The sequence below is a fragment of the Pongo pygmaeus genome, chromosome 19 (assembly GCF_028885625.2).
Source record: "Pongo pygmaeus isolate AG05252 chromosome 19, NHGRI_mPonPyg2-v2.0_pri, whole genome shotgun sequence".
Lineage (NCBI taxonomy): Eukaryota > Metazoa > Chordata > Mammalia > Primates > Hominidae > Pongo > Pongo pygmaeus.
In genome coordinates, this window is record NC_072392.2 from 99250818 (window position 1) to 99275387 (window position 24570).

The following is a 24570-nucleotide window of genomic DNA, read 5'->3' on the forward strand; positions in this document are numbered from 1 at the left end:
AGCTTCACTGGGGCAGGGCAGGAAAAGTGAGCCCCAGCCCAGGGCCCTGATCCAGGAGGGGTCCCGGGAGACAGCTGGATGGCCAGCCTGGGGGTCAGGCCACTCACCGGCCATTGTGTGTGTCTCCAAAAGACCAATTTTGGTGACACTGTGTCATTTGCTACAGAGGAAAGATGACTGTTTGATAGGCTTTCCAGGCTGTTTTCCTGGGGTCGCTCAGAGGCAGTGGTGCCGTGAAGGAGCTGGTCTTCAGCACAGGAGCGCCTGACTGAGCCCTGGCTCTGCCTTGCCCTTTCTCTTGTTTGCTTTTGTGAAAACTTCCCTCCCTGTCCGAGGCTCAGACCTGCTGGAAATGCAGTGCTGGAAGGACACACCCACGGCTGGCCCCGGGGTCCGTGAGACCCCCCTAGAAGCATCCACACGTCCACGCCTGGCTGGCCCCGGGGTCCCTGAGACCCCCCAGAAGCATCCACACGTCCACACCCGGCTGGCCCCGGGGTCCCTGAGACCCGCCGGAAGCATCCACACGTCCACACCCGGCTGGGCCCGGGGTCCCTGAGACCCCCAGAAGCATCCACACGTCCACACCAGGCCACACTGCAGGAGACAAGACTTGGCGGCCTGTGCTGCCCCATGGGCTCTCAGTCTCTCCGGGTCAGGATGGCGGTGCCCAGCTTACAGATCAGGAAGCAGCACTGAGGAGAAAAGCAGCCTTCTCGGCCCAGACCCCCCAGTGCTTCCTTCAGAGTGGGATCCTGTGCTGCACTTCAGGGGTCTCGGGGTCGGAGAACGAGGCTGTCACCACGGGGGAAGGCAGCAGAGGCGTCTCGCCAGACGTAAGAGCTCCAGGCCCCAGTCCCCGAAGGCCGTGCCAGCTGTGGGCTGGGGCCACCAGGCACAGCTCGGGGCTCCCTGAGGTCGCACAGGACGTGGGAAACCCGGGTGTGGGCAGCAGGCGGGTGTGTCACTGCTGCTGCGGCTTTGCTATGTGTCCAGGACTGGTTCAAACCAGTTCACTCGGCATATCACAGAATCTGAGCTGAAAAAGGACTTAGGGTTCACCTGACTACACCCCTCCATGGCAGGACGCTCGGGCCGAGGGACAGCTGCCCAGATTCTCTGGTTCAGATGGACACCTGAGGCCCAGGGTCAGGCTATGCCGTGTCCCCCACGCCGGCATGTCACCGCCCTACCCGGGTACCTCGGCCTGCTTGCTGGAGACAGGGCCTTTACAGAGGTGATTAAGGTCTAACCAAGTCACCAGGGTGGCCCCAACCCAATATGCCTCATGTCCTTGTAAGAAGAGGCCACCAGGACACAGACACACGTGCAGGGACAAGTGGGCGAGTGGTTCCTGGGACACCGGCTCGGCACTCACCCAACAAGGTCACGGTGTCAAGGGAGAGCCCGAGTTCCAGCAGGTTGCTGGGGGGCGTCTCACGGGCCTGAGGGTAATTATTTGTCATCGATTGGAGTAACACTGCCTAAATCCAGAGCCGTGAACGCTGACCACAGCACAGCCACCCCTCTTCTTGAAAGTCACAGTCACCAGGACCCAGTGTTGGCATTTGATAGATTAATGGTATTAGCAGGTTGGTTTCCCTCCACAGTGTTACATTTAAGGGAATAAACAACTCACATGAATGGCCAAGGGCCGAAGACAGAAATGGCGCTCTCTGTCTTCGTCAGGTGCTCACGGAGGACCCACCGCACATCTGATGTGGTCACCACAGGGCTCCATGGAGCCGCAGAGGTTTCATCTTCCCCTGGAACTGAGGAGCTCAGGCCCTCCGCCAGCTTCTGCTGCAGGGAGCCTGCAGGAGGCCCAAGGCGTGACCTCTGCTTGCCCCAGCCCCCACTCACTTCTCCTGGACCCGCTTGCCCAGTTGGGCACGCCCAGCTCAGGCACATGCAAGCCAGGCTCCCCACATTGCCCTGGTGCTTTGGAGGCTGTTTCTTGTTTTCTGGCATCTTGAATGTTCTCCATGTGCCCGTTCTCACCTTTTCCCTCTGTTTGTTCTGCTCCTGTCACTGCTGTTCCCAGGGCACCTCTCTGTTCTTCCCGACCCAAGGTGTCGCTTCCTGGCAGAGTCACCAGGAGGATCGTGCCTGGGACACGGCTGCTACCCCCCAGGTTACCGTGCAGTCTAGGAGCGCAGAGCCCAGACCCGTGCAGCTCTCCCTTCTCTTTTCGTTTTCGTTTCTTCTTTTTTTTTTTTTTTTTTTTTTGAGATGGAGTCTCACTCTGTCACCCAGGCTGGAGTGCAGTGGCATGATCTTGGCTCACTGCAACCTCCGCCTCCCAGGTTCAAGCGATTCTCCTACCTCAGCCTCCCAAGTAGCTGTGACTACAGGCACCCGCCACCACGCCCAGCTGATTTTTGTATTTTTAGTAGAGACGGGGTTTCACCATGTTGGCCAGGATGGTCTCGATCTCCTGACCTCAGGTGATCCGCCCACCTTGGCCTCCCACAGTGCTGGGATTACAGGTGTGCGCCACCGCACCCGGCCTGTGCATTTTTCCAAGTTGGGCAGCCACCACCTTTATCTAGTTCCAGAAGATTCTCACCACCCCAGAAGGCAGCCTGCTGCTCATTAAAGCAGTTTCTTCGCATAGATTCTTATTTATTTATCTATTTTTGAGACAGGTTCTTGCTGTCACCCAGGCTGGAATGCAGTGGCACCATCACGGCTCACTGCAGCCTCGACCTCTCAGGGCTCAGGCAATCCTCCCACCTCAGCCTCCTGAGTAGCTGGGACCACAGGCCCACGCCCCACACCCAGCTCCCATAGGTTCCTTGCTTAAACAGAGAGAAACTTGGAAAATGTCTGTGCTAAGCCAAGCCCTCTGTGCTTGTGGATCTGCCCCTAGGTCTCAGAGTGGGGCCTCAGGGCCTCCTGGCAGAGCCTCCGGATGGCCGTGCCTCCAGGCAGGACAGCACTGAGCCACTAAAAGGAATGCCCCAGGAACCCTGGGCAGTGTCCTCCTCGGTCACCCAGACGCCACTTCCCAAGAGCATGTCCGGGTGGGCAGCAAGCATCTTTTGTGATTAATTTAGGTAACAACATATCACGAGGGAGAGGGGAAGTCCAATTCTGTGTTTTCAGGCTCTGTTGGCTGCACAGCTGCAGCAGGAGCTGGGCTCTTCTGGGCAGAAACGGGGAAGCATGTGCCCTCCCACCCAGTCACACACCGGCCCTCACTCGTCACAAGGCCTCCCAGCGGAGGAGCAGGGCTGCAAGTTGAAAGCCTGTGATCCACCATGGTGCTCGTGCTTCTGACCTGCTGGAACATTTCTTCCTGCCTGGGTTCAGGTGTATCACAGTAGAGGGACTACACTTCTTTTTTTGTTTGTGTTTGTTTTTGAGATGGGGTCTTGCTCTCACTGCAGCCTCAACCACCTGGGCTCAAGCGATCATCCCACCTCAGCCTCCCAACTAGCTGGACCACAGGCACACACCACTGCAACAGCTAATCTTTTTTTTTTTTTGAGACGGAGTTTCACTCTTGTTGCCCAGGCTGGAGTACAATGGCGGATTTTGGCTCACTGCAACCTCCACCTCTCAGGTTCAAGCAATTCTCCTGCCTCAGCCTCCCGGGTAGTTGAGATTACAGGCGCCCACTGCCACACCCAGCTATTTTGTGTATTTTTAGTAGAGATGGTGTTTCACTGTGTTGGCCAGGCTGGTCTCGAACTCCTGACCTCAGGTGATCCACCCGCCTCAGCCTCCCAAAGTGCTGGGATTACAGGCGTGAGCCACTGTGCCCAGCCTACATTGGCTAATCTTTTATTATTTGTAAAGACAAGGTCTCACTATATTGCCCAGGCTGGTCTTGAACTCCTGGGCTTAAGCAATCCTCCTGTCTCGGCCTCCCAAAGTGCTGGGATTACAGATGTAAACACATCTGGCCTGGGACTGCATTTCAAAAGTAAAATAAAGAATGTATGTATGCCAGCAATTAACAACTAGAAAATGTAATTATAAAACATCATGGGCCAGGCGTGGTGGCTCACGTCTGTAATCCCAGAAGCCGAGGCCGATGGATCACCTGAGGTCAATAGTTCAAGACCAGCCTGACCAACATGGTGAAACCCCATCTCTACTAAAAATACAAAAATTAGCTGGACATGGTGGCAGGCGCCTGTAATCCCAGTTACTCAGGAGGCTGAGGCAGGAGAATCACTTGAACCTGGGAGGCAGAGGTTGCAGTGAGCCAAGATCACACCACTGCACTCCAGCCTGGGCAAAAGAGTGAGACTACATCTCAAAAAAACAGAAAGAAAGAAATCATAGACAACGGGAATAAAAACTGCAAAATACCTAGGAATGAATCCAACAAATGCGCCTTCTTCACAGATCAAAAGCATAAACTCTAATTGAAGACTATAAAAGGCACATGCAGTGTTCCTAGCACCATACCCATGGATGAAAAGACTCATCATTGTGGAGATTGGCAGTTCTCAAATTAATCTGTGGATTTATTAATACACTTTTGATTATATTCCCAGGAGAGATTTTTATAAAATTCAGACCAGCCAAGGCAATATTGAAGAGGCGCAGACAGCATTAAGAAGCTGCAATTGCAGGGCAGCCAGGCCAAGAGGCACCAGGGCCCTCAGCGCAGCAGTGAGCCCAGAAGGGCGGCAAGTGGCAGGGTACCTCTGCGCACTAGGGGAGGAGCCATGTTGCTAAATGGTGTTGGGACAGCTGATGCCATACAGAAAAAGATGCAGTGACACCCCTACCTCACACCATGCACAAAACACATCACAGTGAGAGACCTAACCCGTAAAAGCCTTTCAGAGAAAAATCAAGAGGAAATCTTTATAACAGTGAGGAACAAAAAGACAGCTTGAACAAGAGATTGAGAGTAAAGACATCAATAGGTTTGACTCTACAGACTTCTACATGACCACAAGAAAAACGTCACAGTTGTAATGTAAGTGGCAGAATAAGAAAGGATATTTGCAGTATCTACGAGTTACAGAATATATATAAAAATAAGTGCAACTGTCTGACGTGAAAAAAAACGGCAAACACCACACGTCGATAAGGATTTGGGGACATTGGCTTGTGTGTGTCCTGCCAAGAGTGTAGATGGTCACCCATTTGGGGAATGAAATGGCATTCCCCGAGGAGATCGGAGTCATGCAGGATACATGACTGGCAGTTCTGTTTCTAGACGCTTCCTTCTCCACCCACAAGGACACGTGAAGTTGTTGACTGTGACATGGTTCACAAAGCCAGGGGCAGCTCAAATGACAGAGTTAGTTGTACACTGGAAGGTAACACAAGATTAAATGAGTTAACCAGAGCTGTGTGTCTTGGGCCAGATAAATCCTCAAAGCCTAACATTAAAGAAGCAAGTTGCTAGAAAATAGGCCCCATTTTGACATTGAAGAGACTTTTTGAAATGTGGAAGGCATGTTACGTTGTTGATGAGCATGCGTAAGCAGGAAAACCTCAGCAGCCCCTGGGAGGCGCCCTCAGCCCAAGGGACAGCTCTCCCAGGCAGGTGCAGGGGCAGACGATGCTTTTACTGTGTCTAAAATTATGCTTCTCTAAGGAAAAAAAAAAAAAGGCAAACAATGGTAAAATGTTAGCAAAGTTAGAGCTGAGTGGTGGGTACAAGGATTACTATGGTATTCTTTTCTGTATCTTAAAATGGTTATCATTACACTTTTAGAACTGAATGTGGTTTTAAATAGAGGCTGTCATGTGAGGTGGGGGTTGCTCTGCTCTGTCTAATCGCCACACAGAGGGCAGCCCTTGCCCCATTCTCTCCGTCCATCCCTTGCTGACGCCGGCCGTCGGGAGTCAGCCCGTTGCTGTCTGAAGGCTGCCTGCCCATGGCCCATGCCGAGCTCCTGTTTGTCTCAGAACTGCCTTCATCCAGCTTTGACAGGGCCAAAAGGAGGACCCTCATCTTCAAGCCTTGACAGCCTTCCTAAAGTCACCTAGACCTGCCAGTTCTGTCCAGGTGTCCAGACGGCAGGCATCTTAGACGTTGCTGGAAGGGTCTGCTCCAGATGGTGAGCACCTTAGACAGACGTTTCTGGAAGGCACTGCTCCAGATGTTGGGCATCTTAGACGTTCCCAGAAGTCTCTGCTCTGGACAGTGGGCATCTTAGATGTTCCTGGAAGGCTCTGCTCCCTCTAGCGATGCCTGGGGCATAGGCGAGTCAGGGGAAGACTCAGAGTTCCAGCTTAGAATTGTCACCCCAGCCTGGACTTCGGAGTTCCAGCTCAGAATTGTCACCCCGGCCTGGACTTGGGAGTTCAAGCTCAGAATTGTCACCCCAGCCTGGACTAGGGAGTTCAAGCTCAGAATTGTCACCCTGGCCTGGACTTGGGAGTTCCAGCTCAGAATTGTCGCCCCAGCCTGGACGTGGGGCACACCAGGGGCCCCAACGGGAGCTCATATGAGGCATATGGACCCACCAGATGGGCTTGGTGGTGGCAGGGGTACCTTGGAGCCGCTGGCCAAATGGCTGCCCAGAGCAGGCCCCAAAGCCTGCCCAAGGCAAGGGCCCACGGGGTGACGCCATGTCCCACTGTGTCTCTCCAGGAGCTGGGATGGTGGTGGACTGGGAGCAGGAGACCGGCCTCCTCATGAGCTCGGGAGACGTGCGGATCGTCCGGATCTGGGACACAGACCGTGAGATGAAGGTGCAGGTAACCATGCGGGTGTACCCCAAGCCCTGGGCCTGTGGGGCAGTGTGTGCAGGGCTGGTCCTCGTCACAGAACCCAGCAAAGTGTGCGGTGAGGCCTGGCCATCCCAGGGGTGGAGGCAGGGCCTGGGAGGACAGTGCCGGGACAATGCCGGGAGGAGACGTGGGCTCCCTGAGGCCTCTGGATGCAGGTGAACGGCAGTGCTCAGCCCCGCGCTGCAGTACGGCTCAGCCTGCGCCAGCTCTGAGTGTTTGCAAGTAGTGTCTTCTCTCTGCAAATTAAGGAATGTCAGAAATCAGTAGGGTGACCAATTGTAAAATAGAATGATTAATTATTTGGAGGGGTTTTTTTTTTCTTTTGAGATGGGGTCTCACTCTGTCACCTTGCGTCACCCAGGCTGGAGTGCAGTGGTGCAGTCACAGCTCACTGCAGCCTCAACCTCCTGGTCCAAGTGATCCTCCCACCTCACCAACCCCCCTCAAGTAGCTGGGACTGCAGGCATGCACCCCCACGCCTGGCTAATTTTTTTAACTTTTTGTAGAAACGGGGGTCTCAGTATTTGCCCAAGCTGGTCTCGAATTCCTGGCTCCGGCAGTCTTCCTGCCTTGGCCTCCCAAAGCACTGGGATTACAGGTGCGCCACTACAGAAGATTTTTTCTTTTTTTTTTTTCTTTTTTTTTTTTTTTGTTGAGACACAGTCTTGCCTTGTCGCCCAGGCTGGAGTGCAGTGGCGTGATCTCGGCTCACTGCAAGCTCCGCCTCCTCGGTTCATGTCATTCTTCTGCCTCAGCCTCCTGAGTAGCTGGGACTACAAGCGCCCACCACCACGCCCAGCTAATTTTTTTTTTTTTTTTTTTTTTTTTTTTTTTTGTATTTTTAGTGGAGACGGCGTTTCACGTGTTAGCCAGAATGGTCTCTATCTCCTGACCTCGTGATCCGCCCACCTCAGCCTCCCAAAGTGCTGGGATTACAGGCGTGAGCCACTGTGCCCGGCCAGAAGCCTCTTTGCTTCTTAAAGCATCTGCTATTTTCAGTTTTGACAAAAAGCGGAGTACATTGGTTTTGCCCAAGACAGCCTGGAAAAGTGGTGGAGACCTAAGCAGGCCGTGCTCAGCAGAAATCTAACTGAATTGACTTCATTTGGAGTAGAGGCGAGACCACAGATACTGTGAGGGGCAGCGCCTGAGGTGGCTTTAGAGCCAGGATTCCCTTCCTCCGGCTCCCCAGGGAGAGGTGTGGCGCAGAGGCCATCCCCAGCCTCTCTCCCGGGCAGGCCATCTGGTGTCAGGAGGGATGGCTCAGCCCTGCCGTAGAGGGCGGTGTGGAGCAGGCCCAGCAGAGGGGAGGCCTGGGCACCCTCAGCTACTCGAAGCTGCTGTGGTTGCTCTGGGTAGCAGCAGCCCGAGAACCTGGCCCAGGCCTTCCTTTGTGGGCAGCCTCCCCTCTGACGTGACCGTGGATCCCTCAAGGCACCAGCAGCTTTCATGGCACCTTCTTTGGAGTTGGGGGGTCTTGTACCTGTCTGGAGCTGTGGCTCCACACGAGATGTGGCCCTCAGGGCACGGCGTGGACACCCTGATCCCCAGGGTCTGGTCACCAGTTGGAGCTTAGAGGCCTGGGTGGCCTGCGGGGCAGGTGCTGTTCCTACAGAGGTGCGTGGAGGCACAGAGTGCAGCAGGTCCTCCCAGAGCCACCTCTGCCCCTCGCAGGGGTCTGGCCCCATCGTCCCCACGCCTGTGTTTCCTCCTAGAGCGCACAACCCAGCACCGCCCATCGTGCGTGGAAAGCGCTCTCCCTCTCGTAGCCCTTTTCCTCTTGCGTCCCTGGCAGGTGCCATCACCCCCCGCCCCCGCTTCTCCAGCACTTACAGCCCCCGAGGGAGCCAGGCGACCCCCTCCTGGACTCATCCCATAGCTCATTAGAAGTTCTGAGAAGCAGCCAGTGAGGAGTCCTTGCCAAAATGTGCTTTGCTTTCCTTTTTAGGAAACAGAGAGAGGTTGGAAGTTTAATTGGCACTGACGGCCAATCCTTCCCAGAGGGCCGCCACTTGGGGTGGGGCTGGGCTCTGCCTCACTGGCTGGGTCCCAGGCGCCTCAGGACCTCAGGGCTGTCCCTCCAGGGCCAAGGGACAAGAGCGTGACCCAGTGTCCTGCCAGCCCCTGCCTCTCCCTGGGACTCCTGGGCTCCCCAGGCCTTTGATGCTTCCCTGGATAGAGAGAAAGGCCCTTGCAGCCAGGGAGGGGGATCCCCACAGCCAGGCAGGCGGCAAGAGGGGCCCTGGTGCTGCAGGACAGCAGGGAGGGTGGCTCGGTGCCCCAGTCTTCACCGGGCTGCCTGTGTTTGGCCCTAGGACATCCCCACGGGCGCAGACAGCTGCGTGACGAGTCTGTCCTGTGATTCCCACCGCTCACTCATCGTGGCTGGCCTCGGTGACGGCTCCATCCGCGTCTACGACAGAAGGATGGCACTCAGCGAATGGTACCTTGGCCCTGTCCTCTCCCTCCCCCAGTGCTGGCAGGGTACCTTCTAGGTGGTAGAGGCCATGTTACTGCCATTTGGTTGGGTCCAGGTTTCTCAGTGAGATGCAAAACTTCCCCAGGAGCCCGCAATGGCATATTTAGGCCAGTCCTGGGCTCCCCAAAGCCGCCAGGCCCGTCCCACAGAGGTCCACCCCACAGCCTATGGAGGAGCACAGGGGACAGGCCGTGTGAGATGAGCCAGTGGACTGGAGGCAGAGGCTGTCGGGGTGAGGCAGGGCCCCAGCCAGGCACCTGCCACCTCTGAGCTCACCTGAACAGAATACTGCCACTGCCTGCCACCTCCTGGGTCATGAAGCAAGCGTCCGGGGAGGGATGTCTGAGGGCACACACGTGGGCACAGCAGCCCTGGGCACTGCCTCTGCTGAGCACCCCCGTGGGCAGGTGCTGTCCGGGCCCAGCAGGGGACAGTCCGTCTTGGCCCACACGGCTCATGCAGCAGAAGTAAATTTCACCCGGCACAGAGCGAGGATCCCCAGAAGGTCCTTGTGCCCCCAGCTTCATCAGCTTTAGGTCTGGGATTCTCATTCCTGATCCTCCAGTCTGCACAGATCAGGGAGACACAATGAGGAGTTTAGAGGGAAGCAAAGCAAAGGGTGGGCAGGGCCCAGGAGCGCTGCTATGGCCACCTGGCCCCCGTCTCTGGGCAGCTCCCATGTAGCTCAGACAGTCCTCCAGCGGCCTGACGGTGACCTAGGGCCCAGCCCTGAGCCGGCCTGGGGAGGACACCAGGGGTCTCTGCTGGAGCAGGTCACCTGGAGGGGGCTCTGACCCTGCGTGAGCACTAGCCCCTCTCGTGGGGAGCGGACGGGCGAGGGCCTGCGGACCCGCTGGCACAGGCAGACCTGGGCAGCCCCCGGTGCAGACCCCCTGGCACAGGCAGACCTGGGCAGCTCCCGGTGAGAGCCCCGAAGGGTGGGGACGTCCTTCAGGGAAGCCCCACACTGAGCGCGCCCCCTTCCCTGCAGCCGCGTCATGACGTACCGGGAGCACACAGCCTGGGTGGTAAAGGCCTCCCTGCAGAAGCGTCCTGACGGCCACATCGTGAGCGTGAGGTGAGGAGCGCCGATATTTAGCAGCCATTCTGCTGTAAAAACATTATTTTCCCCTCCATTTAAAATATGTCCTTGATATTTAAAAAGCTGGAAGGGGATGGCATTTCGGGCAGTAATTAACTCCTGCTCTGGAACTGACCAGAAAGGTCAGGCGCAGCCTGCAGGGACCCAGGGGCCACGGCTGCTCCCCTGCTGGGGAACACCTGACCTGTAGGCGCTTTGGGAACTTCCCTGGGCTGCCAACTGCGGAGGGTTCCGGGGGGAGTTGGGCAGCTGCTCTCCCTCCACGGGCAGGGGGGGCAGGGGTGGCGGGGTGGCAAGGTGGCAGGGGCGGCGCGTCTGCCAGGCACGTGGCAGTTGTCTGCACATAAATTCAGTTCTGCCGCTTGGTAAATACAGCACCAAGAGCAGGGAATATTTATTTGCCTATTAAAGGAAGAGCAAAATGTAATTTATGAATGCAAAGCCAGCATTTCTTCCCCCTTGTTTGTGATATAAAAACCAAACATAACTCTTGGGATGGACGCCTGCTGGGGGTGGAAGGCAGGAGCCACGGGGCCTCAAAAGGGCCAGGCCATCCCTCGGGCCACAGCCTGCCATCCAGGCTCTGTCTCCCGGGACTGCAGGCCCCGGTTGCATGAAATCTAATCTCTGGCTGGAAATGAAACCAGGAGCTCACAGCCTCCTCCCACATCTGTGCTCCTGGCCATTTCTCTAGGCCAGAAAGCTCCGGGCGTTTTCTGGCTCTGGGAGAGCTTGGGGGGCAGCCTTGGCCCTGAGACCAGTGTGGATGCATGTCTGGGCCCCGCCTGGGCAGCCCTCACTGGGGACGCTGAGCATCCAGGCAGCTTTTTCCTTGAGCAGTGTGTGTGCAAACAGGTGTGCGACCCCACACACCTGGTTCCACCGTTCCCCTGGCCAGGCCCCTCCTGGGGGCTCCGGGAGGAGGTGTCACTGTGACCCTCTCTTGGCAGCGTCAATGGAGATGTGCGCATCTTTGATCCCCGGATGCCCGAGTCAGTGAATGTGCTTCAGATCGTGAAGGGGCTGACGGCGCTGGACATCCACCCCCAGGCGGACCTGATCGCATGGTAGGCGCCGCCCACCTCCCTGGCCTGCACGGCTCACCCGCCTCAGGCCTCTGTGCAAACAGGAGGCTCCTGTGTCCCTGCCCCCAGGAGCTGAAGGAAGGCAGGGGGGGATTTCACTGCTGTGGGGACATAAAAACAAAAGATCTCTGCCCGCCACATCCTCCCTCCCAGGATAAACTCTCAGGGCCCCGCCAGGCCCGAGTCCCCATTGAGAGTGACCAGAGGGTCACACCTGCCCCGAGCCAGCCTGTCCCCGCAGCCTCGGCATCTGCACCCTTTCTTCCATCCTCAAAGAAGAGGGCAGTGATGCCGGGACCCCTCTCTCCTCACAGTGGCTCCGTCAATCAGTTCACCGCCATCTACAACGGGAGCGGAGAGCTCATCAACAACATCAAGTACTACGACGGCTTCATGGGCCAGCGGGTCGGCGCCATCAGCTGCCTGGCCTTCCACCCGCACTGGGTCAGTGGGGCAGTGGGTGGGGGTCGGGGGTCGGGGGTCGAGGGTCGGGGTAGAGGGATGGGAGGCAAGGGGGCAAGGCCGCAGGGGTCCTGCCTGGCTACCCCACACCACAGTGGGGCCCATTGGCCGCCAGAGGGAGAGACTTGCCTGGGTCCCAGGATCTCTAGGGCCTCTGCCCCACCCTGCACTCGCCCCAGAAGCAGAGCCCCAGTCCCGTCACTCCAGGAAGAATTGACACACGGTGGCTGGGGCAAAGCTTCTGCCCTCAGACCCTGCACTAAAGCCATCCCTGGGGACCTCCAGGAGAGTCGCTCGGGGTGTCCATTCCTGTGCAGCCCTCACCCCGTCCCCCGTGCAGCCCTCACCCCGTCCCCCGTGCAGCCCTCACCCCGTCCCCCGTGCAGCCCTCACCCCGTCCCCCGTGCAGCCCTCACCCCGTCCCCCGTGCAGCCCTCACCCCGTCCCCTGTGCAGCCCTCACCCCCTCCCCTGTGCAGCCCCCACCCCCTCCCCCGTGCAGCCCTCACCCTGTCCCCCGTGCAGCCCTCACCCCGTCCCCTGTGCGACCGAGTCCTCACCCTGTCCCCTGTGCGGCCGGGCCCCACCTGCACGGCTCTCTGGCCTTGGTTGCAGCCTCCCCACGTGGCTTCAGGCCGTTGTTTTTAGATTAGGATTCTGCCCACCTGCCGCTTTATGTTGTGAGGCTCCAGGCATGCAGCTCTGCTGACACGTATGACATTAGATCCCAGAGCTGCCCCTGCGGGGCAGTCCTGAAAAAAACACGCAGTATCCGGGGCAGCGCCACACCCCTCACGGAGTGCAACATGCATGGGCCCTGCAGAGGACTGGTGGGACCAGCCCAGCATTTCTGGGCCTGAGGTGGGCGTGGGGGTTCCTGAGACCCCGGCAGGAGCTGCCTAAGGATGCGGATTGGCCTGCGCCCCCCCGCTCCCCGCAGTGTCTGCCCACACCTGAATCCCTGCTCACCCCTTCTCTCTCCTCGCAGCCTCACCTGGCCGTGGGAAGCAACGACTACTACATCTCCGTGTACTCGGTGGAGAAGCGTGTCAGATAGCGGTGTGACCCGGGCCCACCAGGCCACAGCCGCCTGCTGTACATAGTGAAGTTGCCACTCGCCGGGGCACGGGGCGTCAGCTGCTGCAGCCCGGCAGTGTGAACATTGGCTGCTGCCTTAGCTGCTGATGACGGCAGGAGGGCCCTGCTACTTGCTTTTGTCTGTCTTCGCTGTCGTGTCTGGAATGTCAGGGAAGGGGAGGGCTCGGGTTGACGGTGGCTTCCCACTGAGCACCAGCATCCAGGTGCACCCCCGCGGCCGCGGCGCCTCTGTCCCTCTTCTGTTCTGTGTTTCTCTGAGACACTGAAAGGGGAAACACCTCATTTTATTTCCATGTAATCAGAGCATTAGCTGCAGAAAAACCCCCAGACAGAGCCCTGGCGGAGAGGCAGGTGCTGGGGCTCCTACGGGTCCCTGGGGCAGCTGTCCCCATCAGGCCAAGAGCGAGCGAGAGGCGCTGCCCCACCCAGGCCTACCATCTCTCACAGTCAGTGCACGCAAGCAGGGACATTTCCTAGCCAGCTGGGGGACACTGGAAATTCGGGAAACCAAGAGAGAGGAAGAAGGAGACGCCCCTCCTGCTAGCAGCCCAGGGGGTCCGGGCTGTCCTTGGCCGCTGGCAGCATCACTGAGCAGGAGGAGCACAGCCCCTCCTCCACAGCCCACCCTCCCCGCACCTCCAGGTCTCTAGACTCCAGTTTTGGCCCCTGTCACGCAGAGCCGTCAGCAGGGGCCGCTGTGGCCGTGCACAGGGGAGGCAGGTCCTTGGTGGTGTAGCCCCTGCCTTAATCCACGGGGCTCCTTTCCCTCCGAAGGGCTGCTCTTCCCCGCAGGCGCAGGGACAGCAGCCCAGCCTGTGGTCTCCATGCCTGTGCCCGCACACAGGGGTAGCACACACATGTACAGGCACCACTGCTGGCACCTGGGGGCACACACATGCAGGCGGCGTGGTCTCCCTGCTCTGTCCGCACACGTTCATCACACACAGGTGAGAGGCACTGCCGGGTCCCGGACGGCTCCGGGTGACACCAGTCCCGTCTCCAGCCCTGAGCCGCCCATGCTGATGCGACCTTGGCTTGCGGCTGGGCCTGTGGTGCAGACAGGAGCTGTGTGGACAGTCCCGCCCAGGAGGGGCCACAGGGCGTGTATGAGCAGTTTTGCAAACAGAACACAACCACAATGATGGTATTTTGAAAAGCATTTTTTCCATGTTTGTCGGGAATCAGGATTATAGAGAGGTGGAGGAGCCAGGTGGCTTCATTCTGGCGGTAAGAGGCCCGTGACCATGGGAGTGAGAGCTGCGCAGTGAGGCCCGGCTGCCCTGCGCTGTGGCTGGCGGCCTACCGTGGCCAAGAGCATCTTCTGGGTAGATGGAACCCTGCCTGGTCACGTTTGGCCAGAGAAACACCTGGTCCTCAGGGGGCTGAGCTGGAGTCTGAGCTGGGGCTGGCCGGGACGTGACAAGGCAGGACAGAGGCGGCCCCTCTGCTGCTCCTTTTTGGAATGCGAACTCCCACCAGAAGAAGGTTCCGGCACGAATCCCATCCCCAAGTCTGGGCCGAGAGAGCAGCCCAGGTCCAGAAGGTGTAGAGAGTCCCGGCCTCATTGAGCTCACAGGGCATGCCAGGCGGCAACACCAGAATCTTCCAGAAGCCAAGCTCCACCCGCACACACAGCTTCCCATCCAGTCCTTCAACTTGATTCTTACCTAACATGCATTTGTTTGTTTTGAGACAAAATCACCACCTGTCAAAAGGCAGGTGGCTCCAGAGGGGTCAAGACCCCCCCCCCACCCCCGCTCCATCCTGGAGCCCACCCCCATGGGCACCGCGTGCCACCTGCACGTCGGCTGTCTTCACAGGTCTGATGCGAAAATTCAATCACGACGTTAACCGGCTCGAGAGAGCGCCGGCCTAGAGGCTCATTATCTATTTATTTTACCAAAAGTGAATTGAGAAAGACTTTGACAAAACACGAAGTGGCAATGTGAAGCTAAGACAGAGAGTGACAAACAGTAAACAACACGCGCAGACTCCGCGGCTGGCGGCTGTGTCTTTAAGGAAACGGCCCACCCCACCGCAGGGGGGCGTCGGTCAGAGCAGAGCTCTGGGGGGTGGGGGGACGTCACCCGGGTCCCCCCTGCTGTCCCCAGGGCCACCAGCAGCTCTGTGTCCTCGGTGCTCTCCAGGCAGGCACTGCGGCCACAGGGGGCGTGGCATGTTGAGGAGCATGCAAAGGTCTCGGTCCTTGTCTCCCGGGCAGCAGCCTTTCTCCCAGGCAGTGCCCCCAGCCCTGTGGCGCAGACCCCACATCGGGGAGCATACTGTGTGGCAAGAGCCGTCTTGTGACGTACGCCAGACACGTTTCTTTCTCTTTAAAATGACAGTTATCCTCTCACGGTTAGAGGCCCCATTCAAGTCTGCATTGAAATCTGGGCCACGTCAGAGTTCCTGGGGGAGAAGCCACTTCCCCGCTTCTCCCCATTTCTGGAGGCCCTCACTCTCCTTGGCTCGTGGCCCCCTCCTCCACTTCAGGGCCTCTGACCCACGCCCACGCCCCACGCCCACCGTCGATTCTCCTTCTCATGCAGGCCAGAAGTGTTTCCAGGCCTAGGGCCCGTGCCCACCTCGGGCTGTGCGGGTCCTTAGTCACATCTGCACATCCCTCTGGCCAACTCTTTCTGGGTTTGCTTTTTGTTTCGAGATGGAGTCTCACACTGTCACCCAGGCTGGAGTGCAGTGGCGCGATCTTGGCTCACCTCAACCTCCGCCTCCTGGGTTCAAGCGATTCTCCTGCCTCAGCCTCTCACATAACTGGGGTTACAGATGCACACCTCCACACCTGGCTAATTTTTATATTTTTAGTGGAGACGGGGTTTCGCCATGTTGGCCAGGCTGGTTTCGAACTTTTGACCTCAGGTGATCCACCTGCCTCAGCCTCCCAGCATGAGTCACCACACCTGTCCCCGTCTGGCCAGTTCTTGAAAGGCTCCGGTTTCCAAATCACACTCTGCTCTGCAGGTCATGATCTGTCCCTTGAGGTTTTTCCCAAGCAGGAAGATCCGTGCAGGGATTGGGAGCCAGGGAGAATGTTCTGGAAGCCACAGCAGAGGCAACGGGCCTGGGCACGGTCCTGCAGGGCAAGTGGGAAGCAAGGGTCCGTGGGGTTGGTCATGTCAGCCACACTGCACCACCTGAGGAGCCTGACTTCTGGAGAGCTTGGGAACAGGCTCTCGTCCCCCCCAGGCCCCTCTCACCTGCCGACCAGAAATTGGGTCTCGGGCACTGAGTAGCTTGCCCAAAGCCCTGCCTGTTGGGTGGTGGCAGGGACTGGGGTCCTAACCCCACCCCAAGGCCATGTGCGGAGACCTTTGCTGCACCACTCGGGCTGTGGGGTGTGTTGGGGCTGGGGGAGCCACGCACTCACGACCTGCAGGTGCTGCTTGTGCAAGCCCCGCCCCGGAGCAGGCCGGCGGGAGTGGCAGCTCGGGACCCGGATGCAGCAGGGTGATATGCGGAGCCACCAGCCCCGCTGCGCACGCAGAGGGAGCGCCTGCTACCCGCTGGGCCCCCACCCACCACGGCCTCATCACCAGGGCTCGTGGTTCCTCGAGGACGTCCCCTCTCTCCGCGCTGCACTGAATGGCCCTTCGGGGCTTTCCTCGAGTTCGTGTCATTCCTTGTTCCAGGATAGATTCCAGCACCCGCTGCTGCCTGGGCCCTCCTCACTGAGCCCGGCTCGCCTGCCTCCCTCCTCCACCTTTTTTTTTTTTTTTTTTTTTTGACAGGGTCTCACTGTCATCCAGGCTGGAGTGCAGGGGTGGGGTGTGATCACGGCCACTGCAGCTTTGACCTCCTGGGCTCAAGCAATCCTCCCACCTCAGCCTCCTGAGTAGCTGGGACCACAGGTGTGCGCCACCACACTCGGCTAATTTTTGTTTACTTTTTGTAGAGACAGGACTCAGTCTCACTATGTGGCCCAGGCTGGCTTTGAAGACTCGGTCTCACTTTGTTGCCCAGGCTGGCTTCGAACTCCTGAATTCGGGGGATCCTGCTGCCTCAGCTTCCCAAATCTCTGGGATTGCAGGCGTGAGCCCCACGCTGGCCCCTCCTCCACTTTTAAGGACCTTGTGATTACACTGGGCCCCCCGGGATGCTCCAGGGTCACCGCCCTAGTTTAAAGTCAAAGTTCATTTCATCTGCAACCTGGATCCCCCGAGCCAGGTAGTCACAGGCTCCCACTAGGATGTGGACATCGTTAGGGGACACTATGCTGCCATCCAACCCCTGTCTACAAGCCAAAGACCATCCCACCAGGTAGAGCCCACGAACACTCAGGGGTCTTGGGCAGGAGGTGGGTGGACACAGGGCAGGAAGGAAATGCTTAGTGGGGTTGGGGGAAGCACCGGCCCCAGTGGGCCTCCCAGACCTCAGGGCCAAGGCATGGGGAGCTGGCACCATGTCCGGGTCCTTGGGGCTGTCGGTAAACAAGTAGATCCCCCATGACACAGTGGCTGCTCCCAAACCCCAGCCGGGGCCGGAACGCAGGGCACGAGCAGTTGCCATGGAATCCCGGAATCCCGCACTGAATTGCAGTTTGTTTCAGGCAAGGACCCCTGGCACTCATGCAGCTGTGCCGGGTGGGCTTCTGTTGAGAGAGTCATATTTTTCCCATTAGCATCAGTTTTTCTGTCACCAAGATGAGTACAAATCGAGTTCTCATAAACACGGGGATGGGCACGCAGCAGAAGCCAGCCTCGGGGGAGGCGAGGGCTGAGCCAGGCCCACACCTGCCCCTGCCACTGCCAGACCCCGCATGGCCGTGGTGAAGGGGCCAGACCTTGTGACACCACGTGGAGGAATGCTCAGCCTTCCAGTGAGGGGCCGGTGAGGGCCAGGGGTGGCCACGGGGGCTGTCCTGTGCCCATGGGAGCACCAGCCACTGAGGCTGCCTCTCATGGAGGCTCCTGCTCAGCATGGCTCTGCTGGGTGAGACTGCAGACACCTGCCAGATGGGCAGCTGTGGCCTCCAACACACGTCTGTGCCTGGCCCCCTTCCAGGGGTCTCGGCAGATGGCCCTCGGGAGGCGGCAGAGCAGTTGGCCTCTGGGGGTCCCTGTGTCTCAGACTCAGTTACCGGGTGGTCCGCAGCCCACACGTCCCCAGACGGGACAGAGCCTCAGAGTCAGGCACAGACCAGGAAGGAACCCTTGAAGGACACAGGGTGGGCGGGCAGGCCAGGGCGGGGCCCGAGCAGGACCTCCCACATCCTCCTGCGGAAGACCCAGTGTCCGGAACCCCTGCACCCGGGCCTGCAGCTGTATTTGGAGACAGGGCCTTTGCACGGGTGAGCATGGTGAAATGAGGTCACCGGGGTGGCCCTAATGCAATACGACTGGTGTCCTTATGAGAAGGAAGATTAGGACACAGCTGTGCACAGAGGGACGGCCACACAAGGACACAGCCTACCTGCCAGGGAGAGTGGTCCCGGAAGAAGATAGACCAGAGGCCCCTCTGTCTCCAAGTGCAGCCTCCAGACAGGGCAGGTGGAGAGGGAATACAGGCCTGCCGCTCAGGCTGCCAGGCCCATGGTGGTTTGCTAGGTGGCCCTGGGACACTGGCGCCACCGTGGCACCTCCAAGCCCCAGCCTGTACCTCACCTTAACGTGGGGACAGTTACTGCAGGCATGAGTGCTGTGAGCACCAAACAAGACCACAGAAGCTTCCAGAACAGCACTGGCACCAGGGAAGCACCCGATGGACACTGAGGTCACCTGAGGACTTCTCCACAACTGTGGGTACCACAGGGCTTGGGAGCTGGGAAGAACACAGCTCTTTGCCACAGCTCAGACGATGCCAAGTCCCAGGGCTGCACGGTACCCGCCTAGACCATCAGAGGAGAGCAGACCCTGAGCTGGGCCCGGTCACCTGGTGCCACCCAGTTGAGGCCATGTCCTGTCGGTGGCTCCTGAGCTGGAGGAGGAAGAGTCCAACCACGTGGGCCCTGCCTGTCCTTCCCCCTCCTCCATCTTGGGAAAGAACATCACTGCAGCTGTCGGGACAGCTTCCCTGCCCATCCCCCGCTCCCCTCCTGTGCCACCCCGTCCGCCTGACTGCCACCTCCTCTGCAAAATGAGCTAGGGGGTCCCTCCTCCTGAGCCCCACAGTCCCCGCACTGGCCCTGCTATCCCAGGGGCAGGAGCAGCCACAGGGCTCCTGGGGTTCTGAGGCTCCATCCACTGTTGTGTGACCCAGGCACCAGTGTCCACGGAACACAGGACGAGAGTTACACACCCAGCCCCGCCACACCACTGTGAGGACAGAGAAGGCATGGCGTGACCTGCCGCCTCGTGGAGGGCTGCGACCATGGAGGGTGCTGGATGCACCTACCCTGCCCTGCTGCCTGGAAGGGGGGTCTCTGCTCCCCAGGGCCGGGGGGCCATGAGTTCACCTCTGTCATCAGTGTCAGCATGACAAACCCCACTGGTGCCGCTCACAGCAGGATCCCACATCTCAGGCCAGCCCCCTCTGCCATGCCACCTACCTCACAGCCAGAGGTGGGAACAGCAACTCTGGGGAGAACTGAGGGTGCCATGGCCACCGGATCCCTGAGGCTCATGGAGCGAGGCGAGGAGAACCATGGAGCTGGGCCCTGCCTTGGGAACCAAGCACTCGCCCTTTGCAGCTGCAGAACCATCCTGATGGGCAGGTGGGGGCGGGGTCGCCTTGTAGCTGTGCAGAGAGCGCTCTAAATGGGGGTCTGTCACCAGCTCCCAAGCTCATGGGTTCTCCCAAGATTCTTATGGCACATGATTCATTGTCTTTCTTAACAGCATCGCTGAAAGGAGAAAAGGCCCTTTGGAAATTGATTGCAGTCCCTGGATGTGTCTCTTGGAGCACAGGTCCCTCGGTTCCCACCTGGCAAACCAGGCTTCATGTCCCCAAGACAGGGCCAGGCAGCCCATGCACTCCACCCCCTCCCCCACCAGCCTGCACGTCTTCCCCCATCGTCCATGTAGCCCCCGAGACGCCCACTGTCCCCAGCCCTGGGTCCTGACGTAGCGGGAAAGGCAGTTCAGGACCCCCCACCTCCCACCTCCCTATCCAAAACCCAGCCCTCACTCCCCGAAGGCCATCACTGCAGCGTCCTCCAAACAGCCTGTGGCCCCCCAGCCACGCTCTGAGTTTGTTTCCAGGGGCCGGGAAGTGAGGAGCCCCCAGTGCTGAGGCCAGGGACACTCATGCAGGGCTCACGGCCACCAGCGACAGCCACCAAGGTCACTGCCCAAGGCTGCTTGAGCCATCCTGCCAGGTGGCCTCCTGGGCCCAGAAGGCTGATGTCACCCACGGCTCAGCATCGGAGGGCAGAACTGCCCAGACCCCAGGAACCCCACTCAGATCTCCACAGCCTGGTGAGGCCAACAGAACCACAGCCGCATCTGCAGGGAGAGGCGCAGGGGTACCTCAGAGCTGTGGGTTCCCCTCTGGCCTCCCCTTGGAGGCTCTCCTGGCTGCCCTCCAGGGTCATCTACCATCCACGGCAGGCAAGCTGGAGGGGTGGGTGGGAAGGCTTTGCCCGAGGGTCTAAGCCCCCAGGGCCCTCCAGGGAGGACAAGCTGCGCGGCCGGGAAGCTCTGCAGCCTCCAACCCAGGGCTGGCAGGAGCTGGGGGCTGGGGGCTCCCCACATGGGGTCCCAGGCTCACCTCCCAGCAGGGGGAGGCCCAGAGAGCTGCCCGCACACCCTCACCAACTGCTCCCCAGTCCTGGCCCCTGCCTGGCTCACCATGGTCAGAGTTTGCCCTACAGAGAACCAGCCCCCAACTGCCAGCTGCTTCCACCTTCAGCAGCTGCTGGGGGCCAACCAGGTTCCACCCTGCAGCCAGGGGCTCCTCCAAACCCAGCGTTGGGGGAGCCAGCCCTGAAAGCACCAGCCCCAGGGCAGCACAGGGCCTGTCACAGCCCCCCAGCGAGCAGCCCGGGATCCAAGGTGCCAGGGAGTCTAAGAGCAAGGCACACTGGGTTTACCAACCACAACCCCCTCCATGTCCTCCGTGTTAGAAGAAGAAAGAAGAAAAGGCAGCAAACGCAGACTGTGGAGCGGGAGCAGCCACCCCCTGCATGGAGCAGAGGCCCAAGTGGGAATGGGATCTGGACCGGCAGAGCCTTCCTGGGCTGCGCACCCCATCCATGTGGGAGACAAGAGCTTAAGGGCTCCCAGAAAGGCCCCCAACCATAGCAAGGAGGGGCTGGATGCAGGAGAGCCACAGAGTTTGTCATTGGTACAGTGGCATGACCTGCCTTGCAGGAGGAGGAGCCTGTGGGCGGTAACACAGCCGCCCCCATCTTCATACTCTGAGCCCAGCTTCTCCCCTAACTGGAAGACCCAGATGAGGCACTGCTGTCAACCCAGCTGGCTATGAAAGCCCTGACCATGTGCAGGACGCCCATCCTCACAGCCTGTAAAGAGAGGAGACTGGGCCGGACGCAGTGGCTCACGCCTGTAATCCCAGCACTTTGGGAGGCCGAGGTGGGCGGATCACGAGGTCAGGAGATAGAGACCATCCTGGCTAACATGGTGAAATCCCATCTCTACTAAAAATACAAAAAAAAAAAAAAAAAAAAAAAAATTAGCCGAGTGTGGTGGCAGGTGCCTGTAGTCCCAGCTACTCAGGAGACTGAGGCAGGAGAATGACATGAACCCGGGAGGCGGAGCTTGCAGTGAACCGAGATCGTGCCACTGCACTCCAGCCTGGGCGACAGAGCGAGACTCTGTCTCAAAAAAAAAAAAAAAAAAAAAGGGAGGAGACTGACCACCCCCAGGCTCTGCAGGGAAGGTGACAGAGGCCAACAACCACAATCAAAGGCAAAGTGGGACCCACATGGGTGGTTTTTTGGTTTTTTGATTTTTTTGAGACGGAGTCTCACTCTGTCGCCCAGGCTGGAGTGCAGTGGCGTGACCTCCGCTCACTGCAAGCTCCACCTCCCAGGTTCACGCCATTCTCCAGCCTCAGCTTCCCGAGTAGCTGGAACTACAGGCGCCTGCCACCTCGCCCGGCTAATTTTTTTTTTTTTTTTTTTTTTTTGTATTTTTAGTAGAGACAGGGTTTCACCGTGTTAGCCAGGATGGTCTTGATCTCCTGACCTCGTGATCCACCCGCCTCGGCCTCCCAAAGTGCTGGGATTACAGGCGTGAGCCACCGCGCCTGGCTTTTTTTTTTTTTTTTTTTTTGAGAGGGAATCTCACTCTGTCACCCAGGCTGGAGTGCAGTGGTGCAATCTCATCTCACTGCAACCTCCACCTTCCAAGTTCAAGCGATTCTTGTGCCTCAGCCTCCCAAGTAGCTAGGATTACAGGCGTGCGCCACCATGCCTAGCTAATTTTTGTATTTTTCGTAAAGACAGGATTTTGTCATGTTGGCCAGGCTGGTCTCGAACTCCTGACCTCGTGATCCACCCGCCTCAGCCTCCCAAAGTGCTGGGATTACAGGCGTGAGCCACCACGCCTGGCCATGGGTTTGTTTTTGTTTTACTTTTAAAAACTCTTTGGTCTGGGAGAAAAATGACACACCAGCAATGGACAATCTGAAAAGGAAATTAAGAAACCAATTCTATTTACAATAGGATGCAAAAGAATAAAATACCTAGAAACAAATTTGACTAAGGAAATGAAAGACTTTGACTCTGAAAACTACAAAACGTTGCCGAAAGTAAGAGGCTCTAAAGATGGAAAGACATCCCACGTTCATGGATTGGATGACCTAATATTGTTAAGTTAGCAATGCTCCCCGCAATGATCTACAGATTCAAGGCAATCTCCATCAAAATTCCAATGGCCTTTTTCACAGAAATAGAAAAACCAGGCTAGGCGTAGTGGCTCACATCTGTAATCCCAACACCTTGGGAGGTGGAGGCAGGTGGATTGCTTGAGCCTAGGAATTCAAGACCAGCCTGGACAACATAACCCCCACTCTACAAAAAATACAAAAATTAGCCAGGCATGCTGGTGTAGTAGTCCCAGCTACTCGGGAGGCTGAGGCAGGAGGATCACTTGTACCCGAGAGGTTAATACTGCAGTGAGCCGCTCATCACACCACTGCATTCCAGCCTGGGTGACACAGTGAAACCCTGTCTCCAAAAATAAAAAGAAAAAAGAAAAACCAATCCTCAAATTCATATGGAACTACAAGGGGCCCCAAATAGCCAGAACAATATTGTAAAAGAATTATAATATCATAAAATAATATTGTAAATAATTTTCTTCTTGCAAAAGAAAAAAATTAGCCAGGTGTAGTGGCTTGTGCCTGTAGTCCCAGCTACTGAGGAGGCTGAGGTGGGAGGATCTCTTGAGCCCGGGAAGGGAGTCCAGCCTAGGCAACATAGGAGACGCCATCTCTAAAAAGTAAAGAAGAAATAGTGTTGGTGGGGGGAGGAAGAAATTAGAGGATTCACATTTCTCAATCTCAAAACTTACTACAAAGCTACAGTAATCAAAACTATGTGATACTGGCATAGAATAAACATACGGAGCAATATAATAAAACAGAAAGCCCAGAAATAAACCCAAAGATCTACTATGACTGATCGATTTTTGCAAGGGTGACAAGACCATTCAGTGGATAAAGGGTAAAGAATGGCCTTTTTAATAAATGATGCGGGGTCAGTTGGAGATTTACATGCCAAAAACAATGAAGCTGGACTCTTACCTCACACCATATATTGAAAACTAATTCAAAGTGGATCAATGACCTAAATACATGAACTAAAATTATAAAACAGCTAGAAAAAAAACATAGAAGTAAATTTTAATGACCCTGGATTTGGCAATGGATTCTTAGATTTGACACCAAAAGCACATGCAACAAAAGAAAAAATAGATAAATTGGACTTCATAAAAATGAAAAACTTTTGTGTATCAGAAGACATTATCCTACCAGGCACAGTGGCTCAGGTCTGTAATCCCACATCTTTGGGAGACTGAGCCAGGAGGATTTCCTGAGCCCAGGAGTTCAAGATTCAAGACCAGCCTGAGCAATATAGCAAGACCTAGTCTCTACAAGTTAAAAAAAAAAAAAATAGCCAGGTGTAGTGGCACATGGCTGTGGCCCAGCTACTTGGAAGGCTGAGGCCGGAGAATCACTTGAGCCTGGGAGGTTGAGGCTGCAGTGAGCTATGATCACGCCACTGCACTCCAACCTGGGTGACAGAGCCAGACCCCTGTCTCAAAAAAGAATGTGAAAAGACAACCTACAGAAATGGATTAAACTATTTGCAAATAATGTATGTGATAAGGGTTTAATATCCAGAATATATAAGGAATTCTTACAACTCAACGACAAAAAGTCAAACAACCCAGGCCGGGCGCAGTGGCTCACACCTGTAATTCCAACATTTTGGGAGGCCAAGGCAGGCGGATCATTTGAGGCCAGGAGTGCAAGACCAGCCTGGCCAACATGGTGAAACCCCATCCCTACTAAAAACACAAAAATTAGCCGGGCGTGGTAGTGGACGCCTGTCATCCCAACTACTCAGGAGGCTGAGGCAGAAGAATCGCTGGAACTCAGGAGGTGAGGCTGTAGTGAGCCAAGATCGTGCCACTGCACTCCAGCCTGGGTGACAGAGCAAGCCTCCATCTCAAAAAAAAAAATAAGTAATAAGCTGGGCACAGTGGCTTATGC

At 57.3% G+C, this 24570-nt stretch overlaps 1 protein-coding gene and 1 pseudogene across 3 annotated transcripts in view; one reads left to right on the forward strand and one right to left on the reverse strand.

The window, feature by feature from the left end:
* RPTOR (regulatory associated protein of MTOR complex 1) overlaps window positions 1–14928 on the forward strand; it is a 420173-nt gene extending 405245 nt beyond the window's left edge. For all 3 annotated transcript variants that reach the window (XM_054458563.2, XM_054458564.2, XM_054458567.2), the window contains 6 exons: window positions 6572–6678; window positions 9027–9154; window positions 10182–10268; window positions 11243–11359; window positions 11692–11821; window positions 12827–14928. In XM_054458563.2, the coding sequence (XP_054314538.1) occupies window positions 6572–6678; window positions 9027–9154; window positions 10182–10268; window positions 11243–11359; window positions 11692–11821; window positions 12827–12895 (638 nt within the window). In that variant the 3' untranslated portion in view covers window positions 12896–14928. The remainder of the gene's footprint in view (window positions 1–6571; window positions 6679–9026; window positions 9155–10181; window positions 10269–11242; window positions 11360–11691; window positions 11822–12826) is intronic.
* Window positions 14929–17278: 2350 nt separating this feature from the next.
* On the reverse strand, window positions 17279–19859 carry LOC129017805 (uncharacterized; annotated as a pseudogene).
* Between the last annotated feature and the right edge of the window lie 4711 nt (window positions 19860–24570).